Raw genomic sequence first — 17,999 nt, 5'->3', positions numbered from 1 at the left:
CTCAACAAAGCTGTCAGGATTTTTTCCGACAGTTCTATTGTTCCTGCAGCACCTTGGTCAACAGGGCTCTGCTCTCACTTGGAGCTTTCGGTGCTACTGCAATAGATGTAAAAGTAGGTAGATGAACCAAGGCAGGCCTGGGACAGGTTTTCTGCACACTCTAGGCTTCAGAGGTGAGAGGCCACATGGATTCCAGGCCTTGATAGGTCAGTACGGGACAGAGATGAAGGAGATCTGAACAAGGGTAAAGCCTGGCACAACAGAATCCCACACCAAGGCAGGTTCCATTGTGTGATTCACTTGCTAGAGGCCAGACATTTCTTTAAGCGGATTTTTGCTCCGTATGCTCCATGCAGAATAGCTAGGACAAGTTTGTGTCTACACTGTGCTTTTAAAAGGAGTGGGTTGCAGGGAGAGTCACGTTTGTAACATGCTACATATTGAAGCTCTGGGCGGAGCAATTTTCAGGCTGCTTGCGCTAGAACAGACCGCAGTGAGGTCTATGAGAATTCAGGGAGAAACAAGAACTGGGTAGAACAACCCAAAGGTGGGAAGACAGCAAGGACGTCTCCCTTGGAAACAGGTCTGATGGCCTCCCTCCTCATTCCCTGCTGCTATAGTAAAGGCTAAAAAGAATTCTGCTATGCAGCAGGTACCAAACCAGAACAGCTGCCATTTTGGGGAGCCCACATCATCGGGTTGATAGCAGCAGCTTCTTCCTCTAGCCGCTTGGTCTGGGTCACTGGCTACCTCAGATCCTCCTAATTCATCTGTTCCAACGCTGAGTGCCAGGGCTAGTTAGGACTAGGGGTACCACAGTCAAGTACACCCACCTAGAGTCTATTTTGCTGTACCGTGTGGGGAGCGTGGCTAGAGGTGGTGTAGCCTCACCCTGCCACACAGACGTGGAATGTGATGGAAAAGGACAGGGGCGGGAGGGAGGCAGGTCATTGCCTTGCTGCCTGGATCCCACGGCAACCAGTATTTGCAAATCTAAAAGACATTCCCTTGTGGGTAAGGTGATGCACACTTCAGTCATGTGGCTTCCGGTATGTTCGCCTTGAACTCAGCAGGAATCCGCACCAACATAAATACGCTAGCAACTCTCAGTCCTCCCAGCTTTCCAAGGGGTTTTCAGCCCTCCAATCATTATGAAGTCTGATCCCCCACGTGGTTTGATTTTCTACCCAAGAGCCACTCTGTGCAGAGCAAAGCCTGGAGCCTCGCTTCCCATGCAGCAGTGGCCCACCCAGGGAGGTTAACAGGCTCCAGTAAAACCCTGAACAAGAACGTTCCAGGCTCCCATGTTCCCTCCCAGTCAGTCCTGGGTACGGCTGTTTCTGCTTCGAATTGCAGCCCCTGCTGCTAGACGTTATATAACTGCAGCAGGCGTTTTAAGTCAACAGGGCCATACGGTGGAGTATCATCTTATTACCAAGTTTCATGGTAGCTTCACTCGCCTACATGGGACAGGCCCAGAGGCCATTTTGTGCTTGTGAAATTTGGCAAGGAGATAATTCTCTCTGATACAAGGGGGAGGGGAGGAGGGAATGGATCACATGGGCCCATGCAATTCAATACAGCAGGCTACCTGTAGGAGTGCATTATGGGTAGCAGGTTTGCCAAGTTCCCTGGGTAGCTCTGCAGGTTTTTTCCCCATAGCTCTCAGTGTTTCCGTCTGTCCCCCCTCCTGCTTCATTCCTCTTTCAAATTCTTACAAGTTCCAACAGTTCTCCAGCTGCGTGTGCCAAAGACACATTGAGGTAAGTGCTGGCAAAGGATCCAAGACAGAGGTTAAGTCCTTTATTTTTAGAGTCTTGGCAATACCTTCTGCAAAAGCAAGAGCAGTATCAGAGCTCTGATCAGCCATTGCATAAAAGTGTCTCTTTCTTCCCAAGGGAGGAAAGGATCTAGCCTTTTGCAATCTCTCTCTGTCTCACACACACACACACACGGGAGAGGCGAATATAAAACTTGATATAAAAGTTTGGTCTGCAGAGCTGGTTTGTGCCAGCAGGAAACCCAATTCCAACATTCCAGCGCCAGGGGGAAAAAAACAAAAAAACCCACAAAGACTTTTATGCATGTAAAAAACAAAGTTTATTCAGACAACCAAACAGCCCCAAGTCTGTTTTCAGCTGTTGTTAGGCCCTGGTGCTTACGAGTCTCTGACACACACTTTTCTATCCACAGACCTGAGGTTCAAGCACCTCACTGTAGTGGAGTCGAAGATAGATTTCCCTTTCCTGCCCAGAGCCTTCTGCCCACACCTTGGATCTAATGCGCTGGCTGGAGGCCAAATCCAGGGCATACTGCAGGTTACATGCATACACCACCTTTTAGCCTTTCCTCTAAGCACTGTCTAAAATCCATGCCCACAGACAGAGAGGGGAGGTAGCTAGCCTCAGAATTTGACCCATCGGGACGTTTTGCCAATTGATCACCCCTGGGGCAGAGTACAGAGAGCCCAGGGAGGGGCTGCGGGAAGCAGTTCTCCCCCAGACATGCCTGTTTACCAAGCGGCCAAACAACAAGAGGGCGTGAAGAGGAGAGACTCCAGCGCTCAGGGAACAAGGCGTTGGAGACAGAGCCTCACAGGCTGGAGGAGACGCTAGCCCCAGCCAATCCAAAGGCAGGGCACCCCCCTTCGTTAGTAGGTGGGGAGCCTCCGGCACTCCAAGGGCGTATGCACACGCAGCTCACAGAATTCCCATGCAAAGGGTAAAGGGGCTGAGAGCTTCCAAACCTGGGCATCTCCATTCGCTCAGGACGGGCTTGAACACTTGTCTGCACTAGCCCGCTCCCTACTGCTGATCCACCGCTACTGCTGCACCAGCGCTGGTATAAAATAGGAGCAGGTGCTCACAACACCACGTTGTCGAACCTCCATGCAGGGTCGGATGACACCCGAGCCCCATCTGCACGACTGCTTCCACCTCTGCTCGAGCCGTGGTGCCCAGAGGGCTGGAGACAGACTTGCGGCTGCAGATGCATGCAAAGGGCACGGGATGCCCCCGGGGAGGGGAGAAGAGAGACATGGGGCAGAAACAGCCACCGCTTCTCTACCACACAGCGGGCCAGGTCCCGGCACTTCCAACACATCCCCTCGCCGAGCAGCTCAAAGGGCTCCAGTCGTGTCAAACTGATCGACAGCTACAGAGCCTGGCAAGGAGTCAGCATCCCAGCACAGAGGGCCACCGAACCAGATCACATCAAACAAGCTTCTAGTGCCTCCAGTCTTGGCTGATGGACACACAAGCGGGAGGGTAACTGGGGTCCCAGGAGCCAGCACCCTGCAGTGTAACTGGTGCGCCGTAGGGCCCGGGAAACTCATTCCCTACCCTGGGAAGAGCAGCAGGTGGCACAGGAAAAACGTCTCCCGGGGAGAAGGCCGTTTCCACCTCACAAGCCAATAAGACAAGTTTCAGGAGTCAAGGGGCCCCTTCCCAAGCAAGATGGAGGTAGAACTGCCCAAATGCATGCTGGGAGGCCCCGGGATCACCACAGTGGGGGAAGGAGAAGTCAGATGACGGTAACGATCTTCGGACATGACCCCAGCCCTTCTGCCAGCTGAACCTGGAACATCTCTGGGACATGGAGCACACCTGGGCGCTTCATTGGTGCAGGGAGCAGCGTCTAGACTCCAGCAGCTGGGTGCTGGGAAATGGCTGGCGGGAGGCAGCGAGACAGGGAAAGCAAACCCCGCTTTATTCCACGCCCTGCGGGCAAGAAACCCCTCTGACCCCTCCCCGTCACGCACCCAGGTGGTAGGAAGCTTAGAGTTCCAACGTATTCCCGTAAGCACAGAAACAGGTGACCAGTCAGTTGCCCCGCCCTCCCCGAGAGAGTCCTCTCTATTCCCCCACCCTCACACACACTGCTCCAGTTGGTGCCCGAAGCACCACGCTACCGCAAGGAAAGGCTGATGGTGGGATTTCCAGCCTGGACCCAAGCCCTCGGCCACCCCGATTTCCCAGACCCGGGCAGTACATTAAGCGAAGAGTACTGCTTTTATAGCACTTTCCTCCCAGGATCTCAGGCTGGTTTAAAGATGTGTGAGCATGTATCATTCCTTGCTTAACCCCCACCCCCACATGGTGAAACTGAGGCACAAAGAGGAGCAAAGTGACATGCCCAAGGCCACAGCCAGTCAGTGGCAGAACTGGGAATAAGTGAGCCCTGTGCAACGTCCCCAAGACCATGCTGCCGCCCTACATATTCCAACCACACGCTTTCAGTTCCTTACCTAAAGCAACCCTCCTCCAATTTGTCCGTCAGTATCATATTACCCATCCTTTTAAAGAACATGGACCTTAAGGTGCACAGGCTGCATTCTTACGAGCGACTCAGCGCAGCAGCTATAAGGCATGTGCCCAGAGGATTTCTCCTCCAACCTTGTGACGTGGAGGAAATCACCGTCTTTCGATCCTCTTCACTGATCTAGACACAGATGCCTCAGGCAGCTAGTGCAGTTTGGGGATGGCGGTATTGGAATGCAATGGAGGAAGAGGCAGCGGCGGCTCCAGGCACCGGCGCTCCAAGCGCGTGCCTTCGGCGGCTTGCCTGCGGGAGGTCCGCCGGTCCCACGGCTTCGGTGGCAATTCGGCGGCGGGTACGCCGAAGCCGCAGGACCGGGGACCTCCCGCAGGCACGCTGCCAAAGGCAACCTGCCTGCCGTGCTTGGGGCGGCAAAAAAGCTAGAGCCGCCCCTGGGAAGAGGGCTGTCACCTGAACCAGGCCCCTGCATCCACCATGCAGTGCTCTGAACCCCCCTGCACAAGGCCCACCAGTGACCCACCCACATTTCTCCAAGGCAGGTGCAAGAGGGATTAGAAGCTCCCGATGAAAGATTGAGTGACTACCTAGGATCAGCCTGGGGCTAACAAGAGAACTGGGAGCAGAGCAAGCAGGCACATGAAGTCTTGTATCTCCTTGTCTACACTAGAAATAGTAAAAGCGGTCCTGCAGCAACGGTGCTTCTACACAGGAGCCGCAGCTGGGAGGGCAAGGGTAGACAGGGCTTCGGCTAACACATCCGCTAACCCTGATCAGAACCGTCGCGTCAGGGGGTAAAAACCCCACCTGCTTCTCTGTCCTCCCACCGCAGCCAGCGCTGCTTGGGCTGTGGGATCATGAGGGCAACCTCTTGCCGTGACTCTAAACATCCCAGGTAGATAAAGCCCAAGAGACAAGCTGTGTGCTAGTGAGACGGGGGCAGGAGAGCTCCAGTACAGACATGCCCATGTGACTGTCCCCACTGAACATGGTTTGTTAGGACTCCATACAAGGGCCTGGTTCTTGAGCTCCAGAGGTTTGTGCCATCAGCACTGGAAGTCCCCAGTTCAATCCCAACCTTAGCCAAGTTGGCATCATAGACACACCACCTGCACCAGACCCCCCCACCCCCCAAGTTTAACAGACTCCCCACACCCATACACCAGCCGTTTAGAACGGTAGCTCCTAAATCGATGAGCTCTTTGCAACGGAAGCTATGGTTTAGAGCAGTGGTTCTCCACCTATTTACCACTGTGGGCCGCACATGCAACGCTCTGTGTGTTTTGTGGGCCACATCCACAGAATATCTGTACTGCTTGTATGGCCCTGAGCATGTCACATGGGCTGCAGCTGGGCGCCGATGGGGCTGCAAGCGGCTCCCAGGTTGAGACGAGTGGGTAATCTCCCCTGCTAGAGCTTTAAACAAACCCAGCCCCAACCATCGTGGAGGGTGGCTCAGGGTGGGGAGGGTTCCTGCAGGGAGACGGCTTCCCTGCTTTGTTTCGGCTGCAGATGGCAGGGCCAGTGCCAGGAGGGGATTGTAAAAAGCCGGAGGAGGAAATGCAGCAGGATGGAACTCGGGGGGTGGGGGAGGAGGGAAAAGTTACATTTTTTGACCATTTTTAGAAGTTTCCCAACTTCTGCCTAGTCAGGAGAGACCAGAGAGGTGTGAGGAGCAGGAACTCCAAGAGCTCGCTTTAAAACGGACCGGGAGGAAGGTGCTGGGATACAAGAGAGGAAGTGAAATCGGGTGAGAGGGAGGCACCTTGGGGCCCAAGAGAGACTCTCTTATTACAGCTTAGGAGAGAGAGCAAGTGGGTGTGTGTCACGGTCACCAATGCCTAGGACAAGACAGCAGCCACATTGGTTTTCCCAGCTGTCCCCAAACTCATTGTTCCTATAGTGCAGGTCTGAGCTCTCCAAGCACCTTGCTAATAATTAATGCCTCCAAAACAGCCGTAAGGAAGGGCTGGGTTGCCCCCATTTTACAGGTGGAGAAAGTGAGGCACAGAGACTTGCCCAGCTCCATTCCCCTCGACCCAATCCCCAAGGACCCTGCCCTGGAGTCCCAGCAGCCACTCCGGTCCCTGGAGGGTGACTTGACATGCTTTCTTAGCTGTCACTATCTCAGCCCTGCTGCTCCATCCTCCCATTACCAACCCTCCCCCCTTCTCCCCCAGCCGTTGTTCCCAGTCTCACAGGGGACCCTCGACCACAGTTAGTGGAGGGGGAGGTTCATCGTCTTAGCAGTCGACACAGCCATAACCACAGCAACATGCACCTTCCATCCAGAAGAGACACCGGACCAGCCCGCTCTCCCTCACCCCACCCCTGCCATGGACAAGAGAGCACCTCCAGCAATTCCCTCCACACCGCCCACATGGGGCAGCCTGGGGAGAAGTGGGAGACCCTCCTTCTGCAGGGCGTGGGAGGGGAGACAACTCAGCACCCCTGCTGAGCTGGTCTCAACAGGCCCCTCTCGCTGCGAGGCGGGGGGTGGGAGGAAGAGGTCGCTGCATTGAACAAGCCTGTTTATGTGCAGTCCCGCCACGCCCCCCTTATCAGCCCCTTACCACTCGCTTCAGTGTTCTTGCTCCACAGCTTGTTGTGTCCCAGGCACCACAGTCTACTGGAGGGGGAAGTCGAAAGACCTGGGTTCTGACACTGCCTCCCTGCAGGAGAGCGATCGAGTTTCCCCCTCTCTGAGACAAGGAGGATAATCCTACCCTGCTTCAGGAAGCGCACAGAGATCTAAGAATAAGAGCACCCAAGGGCATTAACCAGCTCTCCCCACAACCTCCTGGGGTCACTTGTAAATGCCCAGTGTGGCCGTGCGATGGCACAGGTTGCACAAATCCCCAGTGTGCACCGATGCCTGCAATCCGGGACTGGGAAGGCCACGTTTCCAAGTGAAAGCCCAGGATGGTTGCAGCTTGGCATCGGTGAGGTGCAGCACAGGAAGGTCTGAGCAGCTGGGAAGGAGAGATTTGAAGTGCCCACTTCCTCTGCTCCCCACTTCCACTGGCAGGCTTCTATCGCTGGTCCCTTCCCCAGAAGCCAGCTGTCCCTTGTGCCCTGACACAAGCCAGTGCTCACGTCAGCTACGGGCACTGGGCTGAGGCAGTACGAGCCACCCGTCTACAGCCACCGATCTGCCCATTGACTCGCCTCTTGTAGCCCGGCTCAGGTTGACTCCTTGCACATAGCAGGGACTGGTGCTGTGTGACTCACTCGGGAGGCTCAGGTGTCAGCACACAAAGGCCTGGGAGCCAGCCTGCAGGTAGCCTCACTAGTTCAGCTGACTGGCTGCTCGGATAGGTGGCCAGTCTGCAAGGGTTTGGAAAAAAACAAAACACTGAAAGAAAGAGACCCCAGGACAGATCCTGCAGCGGGGCCATTCTTCGGTTCCAGGGACACACGCTCACTGACCCACAGGCTGGGCTCAAGCAGCTTGCTCAAGGTCTCACACACTGCGGGCTCAACCCCAGATCTCTGGGTGTTTACCCAAGAGTCACAGAAAGATGGCATACACGTAAGAGCCAGATCCTGACTCTCAGCCCCCTGCCCCCTTCCACAAGCATGTATTAGAGGTTCACCCCAGGCACCATTGCCAGGGTGAAATGGCTTTCCCCTGACCCCTGCGGGATCCCAGCTCACACTCTGGGTCCACAGCTGGGCTCATCTTCACTGAATGCTCTAGACCAGCGTTTCTCAAACTGGGGGTCCCAACCCAAAAGGGGGTCACAAGGCTATTGTAGAAGGATTGCGAGAGTAGTGGCTGCGGGCCGGGTAAGTAAGGGTAAGGGTAAGAAGTAAGGGTAGCAATACCAAGCCACTCTCCACTCTGCTTTCAGAGCTGGGTGGCCAGAAAGCAGCAGCTGCTGGCGGGGCAGCACCGCCGCCAGCAGCAGCACAGAAATAAGGGAGGCCACAGTATGGGGTGGAGTCGTCACTTTGGGGGCACGTCATCGCAGCCTGAAATGTTCTGAAAGGGGGTTCCAGCAAAAAAAAAATTGAGAACCCCTGTGTAGCCCCTGCTCTGTGGCGCTTGCCCTCGCAGCTGGTCGTCCTGGTCCTTGGAGTGCAATTGCTGGAATGTGTCTTGGTGTCTGATTAAGGGGGTGGAATCTTTGGGGGTAGCTGGGGCCAGGCCCATCAATGGCTCAGGACCAGGAGTTTGAATCGGAGCTGGTGTTTGCTGGCAGGCCCGTGGGTGGGATGCTTGCTGGGGGCTTGTGCTGTTCAGGCAGGCCTGGCACGGGGTTTGGAATCAGCTGGACCTCTCCCAGACCACGCTCTGCTTCTCCATCGATGAAGCACCACCAAAACAGCTGAGCTGCTCTGGGATGATGCAGATCATGAAATTCAGGGCAAAGCACCCGAGAGCCAGAATCCAGGCCCACTTCAGAATTGTACTGGGACTCTCCAGAGAGACTGGCAGCTTCGAAGTTGCTGATGCCCGATGAGGGTGGCTCCTCGGCTGCCTTGCGCAGGCTTCATGAGCTGCCCCACCAAGCAGCCATCCAGTGGACTCCCACCCCAGCCAGGGCTCAGCTCCCATTTGGGCCGTGTGTTCAGCCCGTTTGAAAATCCCAGTCTCGGGCACTACGACCCACTCCAGACTCCTGCTCGGAAACCTCACCAGAGATGCCACAAAACAAGGATTTAAAAACAGACAGTCTTGAAAGTCCGCATTGACAGGCAGGGCATTGTTACGCCAATGCCATTTTAATAGGCTGGTGACTTTCCTTTGTCCACAGAGAAACCCCTCTCCCCCCCCGTCCAGCTCCCAACCAAGCGCAACTGGGCGTTTGTGGTACAGCTGGCATCGGCTCTGCTGCCCCACTGAAAGCCCTGCCCCCTGGAAGCTGGCAAGCCTGGAAAGGCCAAAGCAGAACCACTAATTGCAAACAGGCTTCCTCCTGGGACTTTCACAGAATGAGACGAGAAAAGAGAAGCTTTAACTCTAGAGAGAATGAGCAGTTGTGTGCAGGGCTGGTCTCTGCCATAGGACCCGGCAGAGCCTGGGACAGGGGAGAAGTGTGCTGCAGAATGACAGGGGAGGGATTTTTCCCCATGGGATGGAGGAAGAAGAGAGAGGCACCTCCAGCCAATATTCTCCCTCTCTCCACCCTCTGAACTATGCCAGGAAGATTTTGCCCTCCAATCAGTTGTGTTTATCCCCTCGGCCGTTGCTAAGGGACTCCAACCCCCTCCGGTGCAGGAGGTTTGGCCTCTGTGTGCTCAGAGGGACTCTGCGAGGGCTCGTTTTACACAACCAGAAAGTCTCCAGCGCTGTGGTGTGTGAAAGGAACGGCAGTCCCGGGAGAGAGTGGGACCCGCTGTCTGTAAGGGGAACAGCTGACGGTTTGACGGGGCCTTGAACCGAGCACTGGCACAGCCAGCCAAGGGGTAGAGGGTTGGACACCGAACTCAGGGTCTGGGTTAGTGAAGGAGCATGGTCTGAACACAGGCTTGGAAGCCAGACCCCCCCGGGCAGGAGGGGAACTTTAGCTGCACATGCTGGAATAGGCTCAGCCAGTCAGGGAACAGAACTGAAGCCACATGACTGGTCGCACCCATCAAGCAGCTGATACTCGCAGGGAACAGTTTGCAATCCCTGGAAGACAAAGTTATTCCCCATGGCACAGCAGAGGACACTCCGGTTGGCTGATTTTCATGGCAGGAGCAGAAAGAGGCTAAGATTAGTCAAGCAAGTTAGTGGTAGCTAATTATTCACTCAGCTCCAAGGCGAGCCAGGGCCCTTTGGGAAATGAAGAAGTGTATTAATTAAATTTTTACTGTTAGGACCAGCTGAAACCTCACCCAGGGCGTCTCCTGAGGAGTCAGATTTCGGTGTTTGTCCGACGTGGTCTGGGCTCCCCCTCCAAAAATTTTGCCTTGGCTCGAGACCGCCACTAAGGCCGGGTCTATGCTAGGATTCAGCCGTAAGTGCAGCTGCACCGTTGCACGGTGTTTGCATAGACGTGACTGGCCCCACTGAAACGAAACTGGTTAACCGGGGTCAAACGCACTGGTGCAAGCAGAGTCTGCACTGGGAGATGCAGTGTAGACGAAGCCTCCGGTGTCTCCTTTTCACTCCCTTCCCCCTCTACATAGGTGTGCACGCCCACACCCACCATTCGAGGGAGAGCAAAGGCTCTGGGCTGGGCTTGCTCAGGCACGAAGGAAGCTCAGGCAGGAATGAGTTCCAAATGAAAAACAAACTGTGCCAGGCTGCGCCTCCCCAAGCTCGGGGGAGGCGCTTGGCTCACAGCTGCAATAACTAAGGCCTTTTATGCCAGGCGCCTCCTGGAAGCTAACCCCAAAACCTCCCTGAAAATAGCCCAAGCGGCCGTTTTATTTTGGAAGGACGGGAGGCGTGGCAGCAGGGGATGGGCGACTCTGCTAGAAAAGCTTCCCAGAGCAACCCGTGAGCTCACGCCACAGGGAACGTCCTTGCGCTGGCCAGGACGTCGCGGAGTGGATGGGGAGAAGGCCCACCCAGCTTCATAATGCATTCGGTGCCATCTCCTCTCGACGGGAGCGACCGGCCCTGCTTCCGAATCAGCTGAGTGAACCAGACGCAGGACAGGGTGCCCACGCTCGCCGTCCCAGCTACCGCAAACCATGCTCCCTCCAGCCATTGCCGGATCAGTGCAAAACAGATCCCGAACCAGGGGACCAGTCACCCCCTCCAGACCCTGGTCTTCCCACCACGTCCCAACTTTTCATAGGTCTGTATGCTCCATGAGGTCTTCCACTTTTCTTCCCCCGCCCTCCCCAGATGTTGGAGACCGATGACAGGAAAACAAACTCCTCCCTACCCACAGAATTTTTCTGAAATGACACCCCTCCCTAACCCTGCAGATCCCAGCACAGGTCTCCTAAGGCTGGGGGTGGGGAGGCAGGAAAATCATGGGTGTAGCAAACCTGCAGTTGGAGAGGTGCTTTCATAGTGTGTTTGTGGGAACTATAATAATAATAATAATGGAGATATCCCATCTCCTAGAACTGGAAGGGACCTTGAAAGGTCATCGAGTCCAGCCCCCTACCTTCCTTAGCAGGACCAAGTACTGATTTTGCCCCAGATCCCCAAGTGGCCCCCTCAAGGATTGAACTCACAACCCTGGGTTTCGCAGGCCAATGCTCAAACCACTGAGCTAATGGCTAGAAGGGTGCACAAGCCTTAGGGAGTACCTGCTATTCTAAACGCCATGGGCACGGCACGGCACGTTGCTTGCCTTTTTAACATTAAAAAAAAGCTCTAGATTGCATCTAGGAGCACTGGGCTCAGGTGAACAGAGCCGTGCTCAGACCAGGATCTGCTCGAGCAAGTCACTTCACTGCTCTGTGCCTCTCACGGTCTGTCCCAGCTGTTTAAAAGCTCTGGGGCAGGGAGTGTGTTGTGTTTCTACAGTGCGCAACACAGTGGGGCGGCTAGGTGCTACCGTGCCGTAGGGGGCCAGGCATGCCAGCACTGGCTGAGCTCGTGAGCCCCTATGTGCCACTCAACAATAGATGTCGTACACCGCGCCTGATCAGTGCCCAGATTTCGGGGCACGTGCTCGGCGTCAATGGGCAAAATTGGAAAAACACGGAAAGAGGGTAATGGAGGACACACGGGGGCCCTGCCATCTGTTCAGCAGAGCAACAGCTTCAAGCACCTGTCTGTAGATCAGAGAACGAGTTAGCAGCACCCCTTAACTGCTTCCAGCAGAACAAGGGCCCCATCCCATTTCTGCCCATCCTCACAACATTGATAGGTCCAACGGGGGAGGGAGAGCTCAGTGGTTTATGCACTGGCCTGCTAAACCCAGGGGTTGTGAGTTCAATCCTTGAGGGGACCAATTAGGGATCTGGGGCAAAAATTTGTCTGCGGATGGGTCCTGCTTTGAGCAGGGGGTTGGACTAGATACCTCCTGAGGTCCCTTCCAACCCTGATAGTCTAGGATTCTAATCCCATTCAGGGTATCTCCCAGGCAGACAGAGAAAGAATGGTGGGGGATGGGGAGCACACAGAGCCCCTGGCTGCACTGAGGTGCGAATGCAGGACATTGGTATGAGGTGAGATTGAGGGCATTAAGAACCTAAGGGGGTAGATTGAGGGACCCTAGCATGAGGGAAGGGCTGGGGGTTGCAGGGAGCCCCTGAAACAGAGGGAGATGGAAGGGCGGCACGCAGGGAGGGATGAAAGGAGCCCAGCCAACAGTAGCAACACCGTGTTACCCCTCGTTTAGGGAACAGAAGACCCCTAGGCAGGAAGTTACAGATTAGGGGAGCATGTTGGGATTGTGGGGAAGGGCCACCTCAATCAGCCGCACCTTCAGTTTGCTCGGGCGCTGCAGTGGCCTGCGTCAGGTTGGGGCCCTGCTGTGCGAGGCACTGCACCAGCAGGCTGTGACAGTCCGTGGGCTGGTGCAGTCTAGGAGACTCCCGAGCTCATCAGGGTGGGAGAGAAGTACCCGGCTAACATCAGCCAAGAGAGGCTGGCTTCACCATGCACATTGAAGTGCCGCTCCCCACCCCACAGACAGAAACGCTGTGACTGTTCAGGGCATTCCCTCTGTGAAACCAGCACTGCTGCACCTGCACCAGTGGGAGTCAGCTCAGCGGAGTCCCTAGCATTCACACCACCACCACCTTCCCGAACGCTGCCTGGAGCAAGGCGGAGAAGCAAAGCGGGGGTAGCTTGTACTCATCACTGGGAAGTTAGTATCCGCTCCATCTCTGGAGCTTGTGTTCCTCGAGCCATGCTAAAGAACAGAGGGCCGGAATCTCAGAGCTGGCCTTGGCACTACATTTGAGGAGCCGTTTAGATCTCCGAGTGTGTCTACACTGGGGAGAGCTTGGAAATGGCTTATCCTGCACTGGGGCACCTCCATCAGTCTTGCAAATGAGGGGGTGCTGGTGGGTTGCAAGACAGCAGAAGATTGTGGCCCATGAACACTTCTGAGGAGCTCATTAATAGAGCATTAAGAAGTAATTGTGGCAGTAATTACTATAGGCTGGGGAGTTTGGGGCCTTTACCCAAGAGATTGGAAATTCTTTGGGTTTTGTTAGTTACTTTGCTCATCTGACAGCAAGTTGTGCCTTCTCTGTTTCCCTATCGCCAGTCACGCCCCCACACCACTCCCCAATTTGTGTAGATCTTTAACACAATAGGGGAAGGTGCAGACTTTAAAGATAAGGAAAAACATGTTTTAAGGCTGTTTGCTGAATGCTAGCGAATACAATGGAGCCTTGATCCTGACTGGGCCTCTAGGCACTACTTAATACAAGTAGTAACTTAAGTTAGCAAGGTTTCAGAGTAACAGCCGTGTTAGTCTGTATCCGCAAAAAGAAGAACAGGAGTACTTGTGGCACCTTAGAGACTAACAAATTTATTAGAGCATAAGCTTTCGTGGACTACAGCCCACTTCTTCGGATGCATATAAGTTAAGTTAGCAAGAGGACACAGCAGTAGGTTTAGGAGCTAAAACTCATCTTTGAAATCGGAGTACATTTTAACGTAGTGTCCATTTAAAAAAAAGAAAAGGGTGGGGGAAGCCAGACAATCTCCTTTCCTGCAAAGAGACCAGGCTAATAAAATAAACCTTACTCACTCCTGGGTTTTAACAATCTACAGTGTCATTTGTTCTATAGGACATTTTAGGAGCATTGGTTTTAAACCTGACAGTATCCCTTTAAATGGTGTTTGGCCCACATGAAATCCCATGATTCATGGAGCTGACTAGGAAACTTTACCATACTTTACAGTAAGTGACAAGTCATAATTCCTTTGCCATTCAGCAATGCAACACCATTAGTCATGTTGCGAGCCCCTGATATTAATCCAGCTGCAATAAGCTGTTCCTCCGGCATTTTAATTGTAGCTTTGTATGAAGGGCCTACTTCATTGGAAATCGGGGGCAGAGCCATAGTTTTGCTCCAGGGAGTGAGGAGACGAAGGTCTAAAGTTTCCAAGGCATCTTGGTTCTCCAGCGTGAGAAGTTGGTTAGGTTTCAGGCCATCAAAGCCGCATCCCCTAGTGCAACCTGATTTGTGAAGTCTGGGGGTCCCAAGCAAGGCTGATGTTCGGGGTAGTAGCTAAGTGCTTAATAGCGCCTTCAAAAAGCCTCTGAAGTCATTGTAATTGAAGCCCGTGTAAGGAAGGGACAGAGGTCAAGTCCTGCAAGTCAGAGGCCCTTGGGAGCTCAGATGCCTGCGTGGTAAATGATGAGATGTCCCAAGCAAAGAGGGCGAAACAGAGGCCATGTCACAGTGCTCAGTGGCAGAGTGACCCCACTTATAAGGGTCAATCAAGTAACTGCAGGCACCAATTAGCCCTCCCTCCCCCCCAACCTTCCCCATCCTCAGTGCAGTCAGATGCCGTCTCCTTGGACAAAAAAGCGAGTGTATAGAAGCCACAATCGCATGCTTAGAAAAGCTATTCCAGGCAGGACTAATCAGACATCCTGATCCCCAAGTCCAAGAGGAATCTTTAGGCCAAACCCGTCAGACTGAGAGACCCACAACATCAAGAGTAAATACAGGGCAATGCAATCAATAGCTACATTGTCACCTCTCTAGACTCCAGCACCCTCCGTTTCAGGGGCAGGATGGCCTGGAGCCCTGTCTGAACTAAAAGGCAAACCCATCGCGGGCACTGGTTCAGATCTGCAATCCTATCCGCACAGGCAGAGCCCTGCACCCACCAGCAGGATCAGGGCCCAATGGGTCCCCCTTGGATCAGTGCTGAACATGGTTTAACAGCTCATGTGGCCAGGACAAAACCTCTCCTCCTCATCCTTAGAGAGAGAGCTCTGTTCCCCTTCCTTCCCCCTGCCCACAGACCCAGCAGAAGCCCCGGCCATGAGAGGGTTGTTCTCCTGAAGCAAATCACCTAGTCCTGAAGCCAACACAAACATCCACCACACAAGACAAGCCTTTCAGGGGGAGGCAGACAGGCGGACACCTTAGTTCCCCATTCCCCGCCCCCCTTAAGAGAGAGGCTGCTCCCAGCTCTGCAAAGGAGGAGAGAGAGAGACCCAGGGTTGCAACGTGGAACTTAAAAAAAAAAAGTTTTAAGGCATTAAAACATGACCCCCTTGTAGGGAGGGAAACGAAATCCAGATTGAGGGGATCCCCCACGGGTTGTGTGTGTGGGGGGGGTGCTGTTTAGGAGGGGGGGGTTCCTCGCCATTATTTAATAAAGGAGTGGGGCAGATCAAAGTTTGGGAACTCTCATAACACAGACATTGTCCCCACCGTGCTAGTTACTGGGGGGGGGGGGGGGGGGAGAAAGTTTTCCTCCAGCGAGAATCGGCTCCTTTTTTTTTACACACCCCTCCGGAGAGCCAGGGGGGAAACGACGCTGGCAGAGCTGATTCCCCCCCCACCTTTGAAACTGACTCCGGCTCCTGGACCCCGACCAGCCCCAGCCCAGGGGGGGCCACAACCCCTTACCTGAGATATAGTGGCGCCGGCTCTCGTCCAGGTGAGTGGAGATAACATCGCCCATGGCGGACAGGGGCTGGATGCTCGCAGGGGGATCCCAGCGGGGGGGGGGGCAGCTCACCCCCCAGGGAGGTTTGCAACTCAAAAGGGGGACTGGGGGGGGGGTCTCCTTCCTCCGGGCCGGGCCGCAGCGGCGGGTCTGCTCCCAGTCCTCGGGCGGTCAGCTCGCGAGCCGCTCCATGGGCAGGAACCAGCCGCTCTCCTCCCAGCCGAGGGAAGCCCTGGGCGGGTCGCAGACACTCCCTGCCTACGTCCAGCCTCCGCCCCGGGAGCGACACACCCTCCGCGCGGCTCCCTGCCTGCGAGCGGGGCCCGGGCCCTCACCCGACGCGGGGGCTGTTCAACCTCCCCTCCCTCGGTCCGGGGTCCGCTCCTTCTCCGGCAAGAACGTGGGAACCCAACAGAAAAAGCTTTTATCCCCCCCCCCTGTAATTATTGCACTGGCCTGTGCTAAAAAACAGCCCCCCTGCACCTAGGGTGACCAGATGTCCTGGTTTTATAGGGACAGTCCCGATTTTGGGTCTTTTTCTTATACAGGCTCCTATTACCCCCCACCCCAATTTTTCACATTTGCTGTCTGGTTACCCTACCTGCACCCCAGCCCACGCGTGGCCGCTAGGAACTCCCAGGCTCCAGAGCGGGACCCAGGGATCAGGCCTTTGTAGCAGAAGGTGATTGCCCCTGCAGCTAGAAAAGGGCTTTTCTCTCACGCCTAATGCCCGGGGCCTGTGCTTCCCCCCCAATCTGAGCTACCAGGGACTGGGTCTAACTCTGTCAGCCGGTGAAACCAGCTCCTTGTTGGCACCTGGCTTGGTTTCATTCTGACCTTGCTTCACAGGGGATTGCAACATTTACCCAGCCCTTTCTACCCCTCTGACCACGCCCAAGTCATCATAAACCACAGCCTTGATCCTTCTCCACTGCCAAGGTGTGGCTCGCCCGTGGGTGGGGAGGACAGGACACGGGACCTGAACATACCCGTCGGACGAGGGTTTTCTTTGCCCCCTTACCCAAGTGTCTGTAGCCGGTCTGATCCTCTGCTGCTTGTCACAGTACAACAAGCCGGGGATTTACAACAAGGTTCGGGGCAAACTGTGCAAAATAAAACTGCTCTTCTGACTTGGATGCTCAGGACAGGAAGCGGCTTGAGAGCCCAGGAGAAGGGGGTCCCCCACCCACAAAGCAGACACAGCAGGGGCAGTGACAGCAGGAGCTTCATCGCCCGCCTCCCAGCGCATGCAGCTCCCCTTGGAGCCAGAGGCAGCCTCTGTAGGGGCCCAAGGGTTGGTGTGGTTGGACTGGGGAAATTGGTGTCATTCGACTCGTGCAAACCCTCCAATGCAGACACGCTGCACTGGGCTAGCCCATCCGCACTGGGCTTATTTCATTGGGGCAACCCCTGCCCTCTACTGCTCTACGCAGGGCCTCACTTACAGTCCATGGCCTCTTTGCTCAGGCTGCCGAACAGGGCTGTCAGTTGGGGTGGGGGCGGAGGTGCTCTTAACGGAGCTGGGTGCCCAGGGCATGGCAGTGGGGCTGGACAGAAAAGCTCCTCCTCCCTCTGCCAGACCTGAAGCGGAGAGGCCAGATTTTGCCTTAGGCTGCAGTCTCATTCAGCTGCTCTGGTGCCGGACCAGGGTGGAAACAGCCCTCCCTGTATTCCCTTCTTGCAAGAAGATGGAGCTGACACAAGGGCCATGTGCTATTAGGGTTACCATATTTTGTGCCTCCTAATGGAGGACACTCCCGGGGGGGCCGGCCCCGCCCCCAGCCCCGCCCCCGCCCCCGCCCCAACTCCGCCCCCTCCCCTGCTTGAAGCCTGAAGCAGGTAAGGTAAGGTAAGGTAAGGGGGGGAGGGAGAAGGAGGCGAGGCGCGGCGCGGCCCAGGCTGGCCCCCGGCGGCTCCAGCCTGGGTCGGCTCGGGCCCTGGCCGACCACCCCCGGCGCACCCCCCGGCTCCCAGCCCCGCGGCCCGGCTCCCGGCTCCCCGACCCCGGCCCGGCCCGGCTCCCAGCCCCGGCCCGGCTCCCGGCTCCCCGACCCCGGCCCGGCTCCCGGCTCCCCGACCCGGCTCCCAGCCCCGCGGCCCGGCTCCCGGCTCCCCGACCCCGGCCCGGCTCCCGGCTCCCCGACCCCGGCCCGGCTCCCAGCCCCGCGGCCCGGCTCCCAGCCCCGCGGCCCGGCTCCCGGCTCCCCGACCCCGGCCCGGCTCCCAGCCCCGCGGG

At 55.8% G+C, this 17,999-nt stretch overlaps 1 protein-coding gene across 1 annotated transcript in view; it reads right to left on the bottom strand.

The window, feature by feature from the left end:
- Positions 1-15,873, bottom strand: part of NIBAN2 (niban apoptosis regulator 2) — a 96,168-nt gene extending 80,295 nt beyond the window's left edge. Inside the window, exon 1 of the mRNA XM_054007274.1 lies at positions 15,724-15,873. Within this exon, the coding sequence (XP_053863249.1) occupies positions 15,724-15,778 (55 nt within the window). The 5' untranslated portion in view covers positions 15,779-15,873. The remainder of the gene's footprint in view (positions 1-15,723) is intronic.
- Positions 15,874-17,999: the final 2,126 nt, after the last annotated feature.

The sequence above is a fragment of the Malaclemys terrapin genome, chromosome 17 (genome assembly GCF_027887155.1).
Source record: "Malaclemys terrapin pileata isolate rMalTer1 chromosome 17, rMalTer1.hap1, whole genome shotgun sequence".
Lineage (NCBI taxonomy): Eukaryota > Metazoa > Chordata > Testudines > Emydidae > Malaclemys > Malaclemys terrapin.
The sequence above is the reverse complement of the archived record's forward strand: the minus strand, read 5'-3'. Positions and strand labels throughout refer to the sequence as shown.